This window comes from Mytilus californianus, unplaced genomic scaffold (assembly GCF_021869535.1).
Source record: "Mytilus californianus isolate M0D057914Y unplaced genomic scaffold, xbMytCali1.0.p SCAF_2, whole genome shotgun sequence".
Taxonomy (NCBI): Eukaryota; Metazoa; Mollusca; class Bivalvia; order Mytilida; family Mytilidae; genus Mytilus; species Mytilus californianus.
In genome coordinates, this window is record NW_026262668.1 from 92,332,505 (window position 1) to 92,348,331 (window position 15,827).

Sequence of the window (15,827 nt, forward strand, 5' to 3'; positions counted from 1 at the left end):
TTTTCTAGTTTCATGACAATAACTTGTGTGTAAGTGTATGGATCTTTCTGAAATTGTACTTCAAGGTTCCATGTCACAAAGGGAAAGCTTGAATTGAGTTTGGGGGTACTTGCCAAAAACGTTAAGGAAAAAGGGGCCAAAAATAAGCATTATTTTTGGTTTCCATCAATAACTTGTGTTCAAGTGTATGGATCTCTCTGAAATTGTACCACAAGGTTCCATATCACACAGGGAATGCTGGGATTGATTTTGGGGGTAATTGCCTCCAAATTTTAGGAATTAGGGGCCAAAAAAGGGGCAAAAAACAAGCATTTTTCTAGTTTCATGACAATAACTTGTGTGTAAGTGTATGGATCTTTCTGAAATTGTACTACAAGGTTCCATGTCACAAAGGGAAAGCTTGAATTGAGTTTGGGGGTAATTGCCCAAAACATTTAGGAAAAAGGGGCCAAAAATAAGCATTTTTCTAGTTTCCAGACAATAACTTGTGTTTAAGTGTATGGATCTCTCTGAAATTGTACCACAAGGTTCCATATCTTACAGGGAATGCTGGGATTGATTTTGGGGGTAATTGCCTCAAAATATTAGGAATTAGGGGCCAAAAAAGGGGCAAAAAACAAGCATTTTTCTAGTTTCATGACAATAACTTGTGTGTAAGTGTATGGATCTTTATGAAATTGTACTACAAGGTTCCATATCACAAAGGGAAAGCTAGGTTTGAGTTTGGGGGTAATTGCCTTAAATGTTTAGGAATTTGGGGCCAAAAAGGGTCCAAAAAACAAGCATTTTTCCAGTTTCCAGACAATAACTTGTGTTCAAGTGTATGGATCTCTCTGAAATTGTATTGCAGGTACCATACCACAAAGGGAAGGCTGGGATGGAGTTTGGGGGTGATGAATCATAAGGGGGTTCAAAAAATTTTGGGGGGGGAGAGGTTTTCTTTGAAATTTTCCATTTGAAATTGGTTATTTCTGATTTATATATAAAAGCAAATAATAATGATATGGTTTGAATAGGTAAATTAAAAATTTTTAAGTTCTTAGACCAAATTCATTCTGTGTCAGAAACCTGTGCTGTGTCAAATATTTAATCACAATCCAAATTCAGTGCTGTATCAAGCTTGAATGTTGTGTCCATACTTGCCCCAACTGTTCAGGGTTCGACCTCTGCGGTTGTATCAAGCTGTGCCCAGCGGAGCATTTTTTTTTTTTTTTGTGGAATATCTGTTTCAACAACAAACTGGTATAAATTTTTTTAATGTACCTGAAAAAGCCAAAATAATTATGCATTCACTATGAAATCATCCAACTCGGCAATTATTCTGAAACACAAATTATATACTAATATTATGATGTTTATTGTTTGTTTGTCGGTCAGTCTACAGTGCTTGATAATTAATTAGGGTTATTCCCCAATTTCATGAGTATGCTTTCTTTGCATCTTTAGGGTTGTATCCTAAAACTTTAAAAAGTTGTAGATTCTGAGTTAATTTGCTATGAAGGGCATTTCGATGTGATTGTGAAGCCATGATGTTGCATGTTTGTTTTGTCATGTGAGAAATTGGGGAAATTTTAGGTATCAATTTCAGCCCTCGATAATGATGTTAAATACATTTAACCTGTAATGAGCACATTTAAAGTAGATTGTTTGAATTGAAGACTTTTCTGATCATTTTAATAATATTTTTTTACATTAATAAAAATTTATGAAGACGATGGTCTTCATTTGTGGTCACTATGACAACATAATTATTTTAATAAATGTGACTAGCATGAAAATTCATTACAATAAAAAAAATACGTTTAAATTAAGCTTATTAACTTTATTACCATGGCATTAAGCTGTCATAATGGAGTAATGCAGCAGTTAAAGTCTTTCTTTGTTCCATTCCAATAAGGGATGCACTATAAAGCAACTTTAAATAATATAAGAATAAACTTGACAGTGCAAACGGTTGGCAGAGACAAATGTTCCATGGAAAATTTGTTTTGCTTAGACCTTCATTTAATGCACAAACCATTTTTGCTGTTTTATGTTAAGGCTAAGAAGTCATTAAGGAATTATGAAATTGGTGGGCACATCTTGGAAAGTAAGAAAGTTAATAACAAGGACCTATTTTTTATGCAAGAATGATTCTAGTTATTATATGTTATAGTCCATATCCAATAAAGATATGAAGCAACTAAAAGAGACCACAGTTTTATTTAGATTTGTCATATGTCTGACAAGATTCACCTAACATTGGCCTCATTTTTTAGCTTCATTTATCAATATTTAGTTTTCATGAAAGATGTAATAACTTTGATGCTAGTTTTTATCGGTGGGGAAAACAAGAGTACCCAGAGAGAACCTCAACCTTTAGCATGAAAACGTGCAATCGTCAGTTATGATAAGACTCAAACACACCTAGCCATGAACAGGGTTTGAACTCAAAACCTCAGAGTTGACAGGCTAATGATCACTGTATGTGAACTTACATAGACACTCTGCCACCGAAGCCCTCTTAAACACAGTTTGATAAGCAATGATGTAGATCATTTCATATGATGTTCAGTTTGTGCTGAATATATATTGAACTGTTTATTTTTAAGAACAAGTGTAGAACAGACTGTTGCTGGAGATCGTCAAGAATTTAATGTTAGAGTAATTAATAGGGCAGAGGTAGAATTACAGAGGTAAGTTCATGATTCATTTTTTAGTTGACTGCTTATTATGTGTCAAACCTGTCTATTATTCTTCTAACCTGTCCTAAGCTGTGACACCTCTTTTACTTAAAACTTGATCAAATGTTCAAATAATATTTGTTTCTTGTTATGAATATGGATTAATCACTTATGTTGCTACAGATTTTTCCTTTGTTTCTGCTAAATATATTTGTTTGCAGAAAAATATATATTTATGTATGAAGCCATTCAAAAATAGATAATGGGGTTTTCAAATAATGCCTTTTCAACAACTTCTTCCTTATACTTGTGATATACAGTAGACTCCATCTAATTGGATATTGGCTAAACAAATATATCGGCTATTGTAATATTATTTCAAAACACCAAACCCTTTCCTATATGTTCAATGTAAGTATTATCATGTATACTGAGATCAGATATAAGAATATATCTGCAAATCTGATAGGAATATTTGAGAAATCTTTGTCAAAACTATGCACATTTGGATATTTGTAATGTTTTTTCTGAACAGGAAATGATGTCATATGAAAAAGGGCCAATTTCTGAATAGATTGCTGTCTTTATTCATTGTCATCCTTTGTAATGTGTATTTGATGCCCTTACAGTTTCAATGATTCAAATTTATTTTATACTATACCATACTGTTATTTAATTATTAATTTGAATCAGTGTTATTGCGAGTTTTTATTTTTTTGCTAGTTCTGCTGCACCTGATGGTGATGTGTTTTACAGAGGACCAGTACGTGGTGTCAGCTCTATGAAAACAGAATCTGATATTGGACCTGCTATAAATCATACATTTACAGTGAGTGAAAAACAATCAATAATGAGAACTTGGTTATCATGCACTTGATCAAATATCAGATGCTCCTTTGTCTTATAACTACCATCCCATTGACACGACTCTTGTTTCAATTTAAAGGCCAGCATGTGTGATTGTTATCAATCCATCAGCGTTTTTTATTTTCCTTATCTCATCTGAAATACCTGCCAAATGAATCAAACTTGGCAATGATAATGGTCCTATATAAGATTTCTATTAACTATAAAACCACCTATGGGTTGGATTCGAGAAATGACATTGTCAACTTGTACACTGAAACAGCTTGGACAAATTAAACAAAACATTAATCTTCCTTACTGATTTAGTTTGTATTTGAAAAAAAAAATGATGGCCATACATTTCTTGATTCTGATTAGTCACATGTTTCTTGTATAGAATTTACAGTATTCAGATCTTTTTACAATGTTGGTGAACTACATCTATTTCCAATTTTTTATACACCCATATACGGGACGTATTATGGTATACCGTTGTCCGTCTGTCTGACCATCGTCAACATGTCGGACAATAACTCAAAAATGCTTTGAGCAGTTTTCTTGAAACTTTAGTGAATTGTTTATATTTATTGAGGTAAGCTCTCTTTCGATTTTTATAAATTTTAGGTTTTACGTTTCCTAGTTATGAGATTTTATTCATAAAAAAGGGGGGATTTTCCATTTTTCGGACAATAACTCAAAAGTGCTTTGACCAGTTGTCATGAAACTTTGGTGACTGGTTTATATCTATAAAAAACCTTTTTATGAATTTCTGATATGACATTGAGGAGTTATGGAACTTTATTCTTTGAAAAAGCGATGGGCGTATCATGTGCTCATGGCGCAGCTCTTTATTTTTTAATGAAATATATGGTTAGGAAAATTTTCTGCAACCCATCTTTTTTTAGCATCTATTGTAACTGATTTACTGTATTTATAGAAATATATCATTCTCAATCAAGCCTCTCACTTGTCATGACTTAATACTGTTGACTTATTCTTATATATATTTCTTTGGTGTAATTTTAGGTTGTAAATCATGGTCCAGGTACAATTGATGGAGCTACACTTAGGATATACTGGCCATTTGAACTGAAGACTGATTATCCAGAGGGAAAACAATTGTTATATCTAATGCAAGAGCCTGTGGTTAGTCAATTTACAGGTTTAAATAGATTTATAGACTAGTGAAATAATATAAGCTCAAAAGGTAGTTGAACAAGAAATGGATGCAATGATGAAAATTTATGAAATAATACAAAATACTATTAAAATGCAGATATTTTGCCTAGAATAAGGCTTCTTTAAGTTGAATAGATAAGTAGATGTCTTACATGTCAAAGGTTGAAGTGTTTTAATGAAGTATTTCACTAGTGTCTCCTAGATTGTTTACTGAGGTTTCATTTATTTTTTCATCAGTCCCAATTTTCATGTGTTTTGGAAAAATTTATTTCTGTGGACACTTGTTGATTTTGTGCTTTTAACAAATTTTGCATAATAGCTTATAGGTAATCTGTATTTTGTTGAAACCTTAAATTGACAGCTCACCTCTACCTGGAAAATACATGATGATTAGTACTCCCAACTGATTATCGTTTATCCACAGTATACAAGTTCTGACAATTTAATTGCAAGTCTATAATATAAAGTCAAATTTTTAAGAATTTGTTGGATATGAATCAGGTATTTTGTTTCTTACATCATTTATTAGATAGTCTTGAAATTTTCTCAGTTAAGATTTAAATCAGTACTTAATGTATGGTAGAGTAACACCAACGTAACTAGAATTAGGTATGAAGTTAAGACATTGCAATAATGCATTCCATTAGATTGGCTTTGTCATTAAATCTGATGCATGTCTTTTATCATTGCCTTTTTATGGTCAAAATATAACATCCTTAGCAAAGTTTTAACAAAAAGATAAAAATGATATGCAGTTTTCTATATTTCTATGTATATATATGTTATATTTATGATAGCAGATACATTTTTTTGTACCCTGATTTTATGGTACTGAAACTTCACCATTAAATCGACATAGAACCTCACAAAACTTAGAAAGTAGCTCATTTATAGTCAAAAAGATTAAATTTCAAGCAAAATGCATATACATTTAGTTCATTCTTGATTTTTTTAAAGATTTATTAATGAATATTATATAGCTGATGATACGGTATGGGTTTTTTCTCATTGTTGAAGACTGTACAATTGCCTATAATTGCTTACATACACTTCATTTGAACTTTGGTGGATAGTTGTCTCATTGGCATTCATACCACATCTCCTTATTTTAACACCCCACCTACGATAGTAGAGGGGCATTATTTTTTTTTAATCTGTATGTTCGTCTGTCAGTCCCGCTTCAGGTTAAAGTTTTTGGTCAAGGTAGTTTTTGATGAAGTTGAAGGTTCACATATTCCATTATTTACCACTTGTCGCCAATAAGGAACAATTAAACATTGGAGGTATAGTACTTATTATTAAAGTAATCATATGGAAATTCTGATTGTAGTATATGTAAATTATTATTTTTTATCAATGCAGCAAAAAAGAGGGACTTTTATGGTAAAAAAGATTGCAATCATTTGAAAAGTGTTTAAAGTATTTAGTTAATTTCAGGTAATTGGAGGCCCAGCTGAGTGCCCAAGTTATTCAGAATTTGTTAACTCATTAGATATAAAGGTAAGTGATACACTAAAATTGGTGAATTTTTTAAATACAAAAAAACTAAATAAGGATATGTACACAAATTGATAGAAAAAAGTTAAATTTTTATCTAATTTACATTACTTTATTATGAAATGTAATTAATGAGTAAAACACATTACTGTGTATTTTTTAATGCAATTAGGGTCTGAAGTTGTCGAGAGGCAAACATTATATTTTACAGGCTTTAACATGCAGCACAATATTTCAGTCATTGGCTTTCACAAATAGCACTGGTTTTATGTTGCAGCTCAGCTTTTCAGGGAACCTTCTGCAGAAGATTTGAAATATGGATGGATAGAAATGCTTAGATTTATTTTTTTTGTATTTTTTTTTTTTTAATAAGGTTTGAAATTAAAGTATTTTAAAGTCACAACTGATTGAACAAAAGTTTGAGATCTTAAAAAATATTAGTCAAAATGTGCATTAATGCATGAAGCAGCTAGATTTTGTGATGAAAATAATGCATGTACAAAATGCTGGCATGCATGGCATAATTGTGTGATCTCAAATATATGAAATGTTTATATCTTCGAGTAAAGGTCAGAATTTTCTGCTGAATTCTTTGACAAAGCTTGCATAGTCAGTCACATCAGTATTAACAAATGTAATATCCAATTATAATCATTTACAAGCCAAGTGTGTACATTTCCATTAGTTAATGCTTCAGCAAATCACATTTAAACAGTTGTTTCACCACTAAACAAATGTAATACACAATGTACTATATTGAATGATCAGCTTCTCAAACAAGTTTTCATATGAGTGATATGTTTATGTTTATTTTTATTTTTTTATTCATTTTAACCATTATCAAAATAGAAATGAAAATTGCTGTGGAAGATTCATGCAAATATATTTTAATGAATGGAGAAGCTGAATTATTGTGATTTAAATGTATAATATACATGTTTTTTGCATTTTCACTGTCTATTCTGTATGGTTGTCCTGAGGGATCATTTGAAATTTACTATTTAAGATTCAATTTTATAATTCAATAACTAGTAATGAAATTGAATATCCACTATAGCAAATCAGAAGAAATCTTTTATGTTATGTTCAAATGTTTAAACCATTGGTTTGTCTAACAAATGAAAGAAAGTTTAATGTTCCCAAAACTTAACTTGAGATCAATTGGTAGGTTAATCATTGGAGGTAATAATTTCAATAATAGAAGATGATTCTAGTCTTCTTGTCATTGAATTTTACAAAATGATCACCACAAATTACTTTGACCAACCAATGGATCTGCCACTCAAGAAAAAAAAATGATAGATTACTCGAGCTATTAAAGGTTTAAATAAATTTCTAGCCAAGTTCATCAGAATGAAAATATAGAGCTAAAAATAAAAAATCCAATCAAAAATCGATAAACAATTAGTTTATCCAGTTCACCTACTTATTAGGCAAATCATTTACAATTATTCTTTTTTAAGAATTCAGACTCACCCAAGGAACACATAAGTGCTTTTCCTGTATGATACTAATGATTGAGGAAATAGAAAATAGGATTTTAATACATGTATATATATGTTTTTGTCATTCAACTTTAAATGTATTTATACACCCTTTGGCTCTCAGTGTTACAGGTGAAGGTTAATTCAGAAAAGCACTTTGTATAGTGCAAATGCATACTTTTGAAATGTTTATTTTCTTTGATAGTGTTTAATTGAATCGAATATGTCACTGGCTGAAATATTTTAGTGACTAAAAGCTGTCTTCTGATTTGCCCTTGAAATGTTGAATTTTTAAGTTTAAGTGTTGCATGCCTATATTTTTATATAAAAGATAGTTTTCCACATTTCCTTATTAAAATGTTTTGGACAAATTTCAAATTTTGAATGATCTTTACAGATTTTATAAATCTGGTACCATACAACTGTATCACATATTTAGTTGAGATCAAATCAAGAAATAGAAACATTTAATGTAAGAACACTACTGTATGGAAAAACTGAGTGTTTTTGTTTTTGTTTTTTTTAACAAATATGCTGCGAGATCAGTTTGCAATGGCTCTTGTATATTCAGCAAAAATATTTTTGAAATTGTAAAGTCCTATGACACATAATGACAAAACTTGCACTAGTAATCATAACTTGAAATTATTTCCTGAACACTTTTCTTTAGTAACAACATTTTTAATTGATGGGTTGATCTTTACTGAATATGTACTATTACTTTTCATTAAGACAACAATAACTTTGACCTGATTGAAAATAACAATGCCTACATATAATACAAATTAAGCATATATATCAGAGGTTTCAGAAATAAAATAATTTGTTTCATTCAAATGGTAGATTAGTACTAAATAAATGATATATTGTACCAGAAATTATCAACATATCATTTAGTTACTTTATTATTTTGATCCAATTATGACCTAAAGAAATGACAAATGAAATAGATGTCTTTTTATTTCTGAAATTCTTGACATTGAGGCCTTTTCAGATAATTTATCTTCATGAAAATCATTGTTTTATTTATGTTTAACAAAACATATAGTTGAAATCAAAAGTGTGCATGTTTTGGATCATTTGTTACTTCATTCCTGGTAAGGCCTCAGACTCTGGTGGATTCTTGTTGTATATATCATAATATGACTAATGCTGGCTTTGTTTTCTTGCTTTACATAGGAGAACCCAAATCTGTTTATACGACCTAAGAATGTAAGTTTTATTTCAAACTTTTTGCATATATTGCAAAATTTTATAGCATAACACCAGTATAAGAGAGAGAAAAAAATCAGAAATGTTTAATTTATTCCATTTTTTCAAAATTTTAAAAGTTGTACTTGCATATCAAATAAGATATTTCCATGTGGTTTATGAAATATCTAAGCAAAGGTTTAAAGAATTTTTAATTTATAAAACTTCCACAATTTTGGTTAGCAAAATAAAGATTACTAATTGAAGGTATTTTTTTCTTATGATTAACTTCAAGGTTTATTTGGAGAACAAAATTGAACAGAATAACCCACAAGAATAAGTTTTTGTAATAAAACTTAGTTTTTAGCTAGTCATACTGTTGAAAGTAGATAGTTTTCTCAATTCTGTTAAGGCCCATTTGTTTTATAAGCTTTTGAATGTTTTGTGTTATGGCTTACAAAACTTATGATCTCAAACATACCTGATGGAAGTTAATATTTTAGAAACCTGTTACTTTGTGCATTACATTTACATTACCATTTTAGTCAATTAAATATTTTATCACTTAAAATTCTACATATTGTATTGCTTATGACTTATATCTGTTTGAAGTTAAAGGTAGTAAATAGTGTATGTTATTAGTTAGCCCTTTATTTAAAAGTGTCATATATGGATATAAAATATGTAGACACCAAGTTGTTTTCCTTTAAGTTTGTTCATTTCTTTAACCTGATGTAAAATGATTGGATTTACCGGCCAGCATCCTGCTAAAATGAATTGAAGGTTCTAAAATGATTGGATTTACCGGCCAGCATCCTGCTAAAATGAATTGAAGGTTCTAAAATGATTGGATTTACCGGCCAGCATCCTGCTAAAATGAATTGAAGGTTCTAAAATGATTGGATTTACCGGCCAGCATCTTACTAAAATAGAATTGAAGGTTCTAAAATGATTGGATTTACCGGCCAGCATCCTACTAAAATGAATTGAAGGTTCTAAAATGATTAAATTTACCGGCCAGCATCCTAATAAAATGGAATTGAAGGTTCTAAAATAATTTTAATTTTTTGGTAAGGAATGTCTATGGTCCAAAGTTTCATTTGATTATAGATGGAGATAGAGTCAATATGCCCAAAGGGAGATAACCTAATGTAAATCTATGTTATTTTTAGGCAATAACCAATGTGGGCCCACAAACTCAAGGAACAGGACCACAGTACAAAGTCATTGATTCAAGTAGAAAGAAGAGAGAAACGAAAACTTCCACCAACAAACCACCAAAGATTAGAAAGCAAGAGATTGTATCTAAAAATGTCGTTAAATTGGTAAATACTAGAATAGTGAATGTTGTATTTATGGATGCTTGAAAAATTTTCAGTGGCAATTTGAATCAGAACAATTATGCAAAGCAATGCTGCTGATAATATATATTTGTGGAAATATTATAATTTAGTACACAGCTATTAGAAATACAGATTGCTATAATGCATTACATGTTTTAGCTGGGACTATTATACTAGTCCCAGGTTTTAGCCATTGATTCAGGTTGCTGATAGTAACAATTTTAAATGTTAATACTTAGATGGTGTATTGGAGAATAAAAAATACCTTAGGCTAGTTCATTTACCATTTGGAATGAATAAGGCCATGGTATCACTATATATATATATAGTGATACATATGCTTTTTTTATCCAACGCAATCATAGGTTTGAACGTTGTTTTCAATTTAGATTTGTTTATATTTTTTCGTTAGGGCTTGTATTATATTTGCCTTCGGGTTTATATGATCCGTTCATCCTATTTCGACTCTTCAAAATTCAAGAGTCTATCCTAAATTGAGGTAAATTATATGGCCTTCCAAATACCGTTTCGATTCCTAACGTCACTGAAGAGACATTAATTGTCGAAATCAGGATATGATGTACTAATTTTAATAAATCTAGTTACCAATATATTTGCTAACATTCACTAAAATAATCATTTAAAGTTAGAATGTATGATACATCAGTTTCAATTGGTTGCATACATATAATCAATAATACATCAGCTTACAAAACAAAAATCAAGTTTTACATGCCAGGTGAGATGTTTGTAAACAAAACATACCTAGAAAATTACACCGTCTTGGATAGCAAACAAATGCAAATTATTATACCCCACTCTGAAAGTAGTGGCTATATTGCAATCACCTTGTCCATTTATCAGTTGGCCAAACTTGGAACTTAAAAACCACTTCATATTTGTTCAGCAGATTGTAAGAATGATTTGTAACTCATTGGTGCTTTTTTAGGCATTAAGTTTTCCCCTTGACCATCTCTACGTACGTACGTCCCAAAATTGGTTTCCGTTCTCTAACTTGAGTTTGCCTCAACCAAATGTTATGAAACTTATACACAATGCTTATTACCACAAAACACAGATCAAGTTTGAATTTTGGTGGCGTCACTCTAGCCGTTCTAGAGTTATGCCCCTTTATAAATGGAAAAATTGCAAAATTTATAGTTTCCGTTCTCTAACTTAAGTTTGCCTTAACCAAATGTTATGAAACTTATACACAATGCTTATAACAACAAAACACAGATCAAATTTGAATTTTGGTGGCGTCACTTAAACTGTTCTAGAGTTATGCCCTTTATAAATGGAAAAATTTGCAATTTTTATTTTCTTTTAAATATCAAGTAATTTTTAAAATTTGAGTTATCTTCCTTTGTCCATGATTATAGTTGAATCAACTACAATCAATGCGTTATACAATGCAATGTTTAATTTTGACTTCCACTGATAAAACACAGATCAAGTTGAATTTGGGTAGTGTCACTTTAACCATTATTGAGTTGTGCCCTTTATAAATAGAAAGATTGCAAAATTTTTAGTTTCCATTCTGTAACTTAAGTTAGCCCCAACCAAACATTATGAAACCTATACACAATATTCATTACCACAAAACTAAGATCAAGTACAAATTTTTTGTTTCCGTTTTCTTACTTTCGTTTGCCTCAACCAAATGATATGAAACTTATACACAATGCTTATTACTACATAATACAGATTAAGTATGAAATTTGGTGGCGACACTTTTACCATTCTTGAGTTATGTCCTTTTATAAACATAAAAATTGCTGAATTTTTCTTTTCTGTTTTTAACTTTAGTTTGTCTCAACCAAATGTTATAAAACTTATACACAACCGTTCTAGAGTTATGCGTGTTTACAAATAGAAAAATTGCTGAATTTTTAGTTTCTATTCTCTACTTAAGTTAGCCTCAACCAAATGTTATGAGACTTACACACAATGCTTATTACCACAAAACTCAGATCAAGTTCAAATTTGGGTAGCGTCACTTATACCGTTCTTCAGTTATGTCCCTTTATAACTATATGATATGCAAGCGGGGGCATCAGCAGTGTCCACATGTGGACACTATCCACATTTATTTGGATCTGTCAGACACCTACTTCCTGTTCAAATTCTTTCAATTGCAAACAGGAGTATGCTTAGCAATAAAGTTTATATTTTTGGTTTGAATGTACTTAAAGAAATTTGGACATGTGTTACTTCCATTTGTAGGTTGTAGAACATATCTGTTTAGTGCATCTACTTTCAGGAAGATTAGGTTGAAGTAGATAGTTACATAATAAAAGCTGTGAACTACAAAATCTTAAGTATATTTTGATCTTGTTTTCATGGTTCATTGAATATAGTTATGGTATTGATTTATGTGAAAGTAGATGTACTATCAACACGAACCATCATAAAGTCACTCATACTCTTATTCTTTGTTTCAGAACTGTAATAACAAAGCTAATTGTAGAGTGATGGAATGTAGAATTAGGAGTTTAGCCAAAGGAGGACAAACAACAGTTCTGTTAAGAGGTAGACTTTGGGAATCAACTTTAGTACAGGTGAATAATAATTTATTTTGGAACTTTTAAAAGCAAATTGGAGCTGTGTCTGAAATTATCAGGTCAATGGTCAAAATTTCAGAATTTTGATAATAGAAGTAAAACAAAATATCAATTTTTAGCCTTAATTGCTGGAGAGCTTGATTTTATATATCTTTATTTTAAAAAAGTCATGGGAAAAATCCCTGTTGGAACTTATTTATTTCTTGTAATGAAATATGTTGATCTGATGGAACTAATTGATTATGGATTTTAAGCTACATAGGTTTTGTATGATGGTATGATGTTTGCGTCTTTGTCCGAAGACACATGGGTTTTCGCACTCTAACTTTAGTTTAAGTGAATGGATCTCTATGAAATTTTACCAAAAGGTTTAATACCACAAAAGGAAGGTTGGGACTGATTTTGGGGGTTATGGTACTAACAGTTAAGGAATTAGGGGCCAAAAAGGGGCCAAAAATAAGCATTTTTGTAACTTCCAGACATAACTTGTGTGTTAGTGTATGGATCTCTCTGACATTGTACCACAAGGTTCCATATTACAAAGGGAATGCTGGGATTGATTTTGGGGGTAATTGCCTCCAAATTTTAGGAATTAGGGGCCAAAAAAGGGGCAAAAAACAAGAATTTTTCTAGTTTCATGACAATAACTTGTGTGCAAGTGTATGGATCTTTATGAAATTGTACTACAAGGTTCCATATAGCAAAGGGAAAGCTGGAATTGAGTTTGGGGGTAATTGCCCAAAACGTTTAGGAATAAGGGGCCAAAAATAAGCATTTTTCTAGTTTCCAGACAATAACTTGTGTTCAAGTGTATGGATCTCTCTGAAATTGTACTGCAAGGTACCATTCCACAAAGGGAAGGCTGGGATTGAGTTTGGGGGTGATGAATCATAAGGGGGTTCAAAAAATTGGGGGGGGATTTTTTTTCCTTTTTTTTCTTTAAACTTTTCCATTTTAAATTTTTTATTTCTAATTTATATATAAAAGCAAATAATAATGATATGGTTTGAATAGGTAAATTAAAAATTTTTAAGTTCTTAGACCACATTCATTCTGTGTCAGAAACCTATGCTGTGTCAAATATTCAATCACAATCCAAATTCAGTGCTGTATCAAGCTTGAATGTTGTGTCCATACTTGCCCCAACTGTTCAGGGTTCGACCTCTGCGGTCGTATCAAGCTGCGCCCAGCGGAGCATTTTATTGTCTCGTTGACGAAGTTGAAAAAGCAAGATTTGGGAGTGCTGTTTCTGGCGTCAGTGGTGTCATCAATGTATTATTGTGTGATTAGGCCAGTTTATGGGGAACCACTTTCAACATTTGCATTATACTATCAAAATTACAAAATGTGAGACATATCCCTGTGTCAAAAGTTTATTATTTTGACACCTAATAAATGTATATTCAATTTATTTTTTATTTTCAAAGGATTATCCATCAGTAGATGAAGTATGGATAGCTTCAACAGGCCAGGTTATATTAGATACAGATCTAAATATAGAACAAAATATAGCAGATGATATAGCCGAGGTGAGTTGAGCAAAAGGTTTACATTTTAAACAGTCATATGGACTAATTCACAATCACTATAAAGGGATTGGAGTATTCCAGGAATGAATGAATAGGTGTTAATAGGCCTTTAAGATTCAAGTCATAACTGCTACCAATACTAAAATAGAAAATTGCACAACAAAATTTTGAAAAAAAAATCTTTAAAATCATTAGAAATTTTTATTGTTACCAAATGTAGTTAAAACAATTTTTTATGACCTTCTTTAGAATTATGCTGGATGACCAAATTGATATTAAAACATGGCTGACAATTGTTAATAAAAATAAACAATTGGACAATGAATTCCACAGAATCATAAAAAGAACCAATTGCTTCCAAACTTTACTTGAATGATACATTTAAGAATGTTGATTGATGACGTCATCCACTGTCAAACATGTCTTGTCTTGTAAGGAAAATGAAAACATTGGAAAAAATTTATTAAAAGGCATGTGAAATACCAGTTGTTACTAAAAAATTTTTAAAGGTCACGGTACAGTAAGTGGGTTATGTCACAGATTTTGTTAAAATTTAACATACAAAGTTGGGTCGTTTAACTATATATATAAAACCGAAAATCGAAAAAATATTGCGTTATCTCTTTGTTTTTCTGAAATATTATTGATTAAATTCTTTCAAAATAGGTTAGCATTTGTATAGAAAGCACAAAAAGCAGTGAAAAAACGTTCTTAAATTTGTTTTAAAATCAGGAACTTAGTAGTTCATGTACCTTTATATCAGTTGGTAATTGAAATTTCATAATATACCAAATATCTCAATTTACATGCCAGCAATTCACAGGTGTTCTCTAATATGCATAAAATTTGAAGACTGATGGTTGATGTAACAGAACCAAGTTTGTATGAAATTTTTTTCTTACATTGCAGGCAATAACCTATTCAATACCTGATTTAAAAGAGAGAATTTCAGATGAGCTACAATGGTGGATTATACTTGTAGCTGTGTTAGCAGGGCTGCTTGTTCTTATTATCTTTATACTTATATTATGGAAGGTAAGAATTTTATTACATGTCCTATTGTCTAATTAACCAAGTAAAATATGATTCAATCACTATATTGAATAAAAACTAATAAGGAGATGTTGTATGATTGCCAATGACTCGACTATTCATAAGAGTCCAAAATAAGTTCACCATACAACCAACATTTTTAGTAAAAAAATCTGCAGAACCAACAGTTTTTTTTCCATCAAATACCAAGATTCTATATAAATATCAATACTTTAAAACACAAAATGTAAAAACTAAAAGAAAAATATATCACAATCTTATTTCAGGCCAGAGTTTTGTACTTTTACACACAAACTGATAGAAGTTAGGAAAATTTAAATTGTCACTGTTTCTCAACAACTTAGATGACAACCATGACAGAAAATAGAACATATGGGAGAAACCAACTACTAACACAATAAAAAATCATATAAATACAATTGGTTTCAAGCTGTAGAAACAATCCATTTACTACCAACCTTGGTAGTTACTTAAAATG

The 15,827-nt window shown here is 30.7% G+C and overlaps 1 protein-coding gene across 2 annotated transcripts in view; it reads left to right on the forward strand.

Moving 5' to 3' along the window:
- Positions 1-15,827, forward strand: part of LOC127728443 (integrin alpha-PS1-like) — a 201,285-nt gene that overhangs the window by 89,604 nt on the left and 95,854 nt on the right. Inside the window, exons 17-25 of one of the 2 annotated variants that reach the window (XM_052235802.1) lie at positions 2,592-2,675; positions 3,387-3,492; positions 4,536-4,655; positions 6,126-6,188; positions 8,849-8,881; positions 10,033-10,185; positions 12,648-12,764; positions 14,195-14,296; positions 15,206-15,331. In XM_052235802.1, the coding sequence (XP_052091762.1) occupies positions 2,592-2,675; positions 3,387-3,492; positions 4,536-4,655; positions 6,126-6,188; positions 8,849-8,881; positions 10,033-10,185; positions 12,648-12,764; positions 14,195-14,296; positions 15,206-15,331 (904 nt within the window). The remainder of the gene's footprint in view (positions 1-2,591; positions 2,676-3,386; positions 3,493-4,535; positions 4,656-6,125; positions 6,189-8,848; positions 8,882-10,032; positions 10,186-12,647; positions 12,765-14,194; positions 14,297-15,205; positions 15,332-15,827) is intronic. The other variant, XM_052235803.1, reaches the window with a different exon arrangement.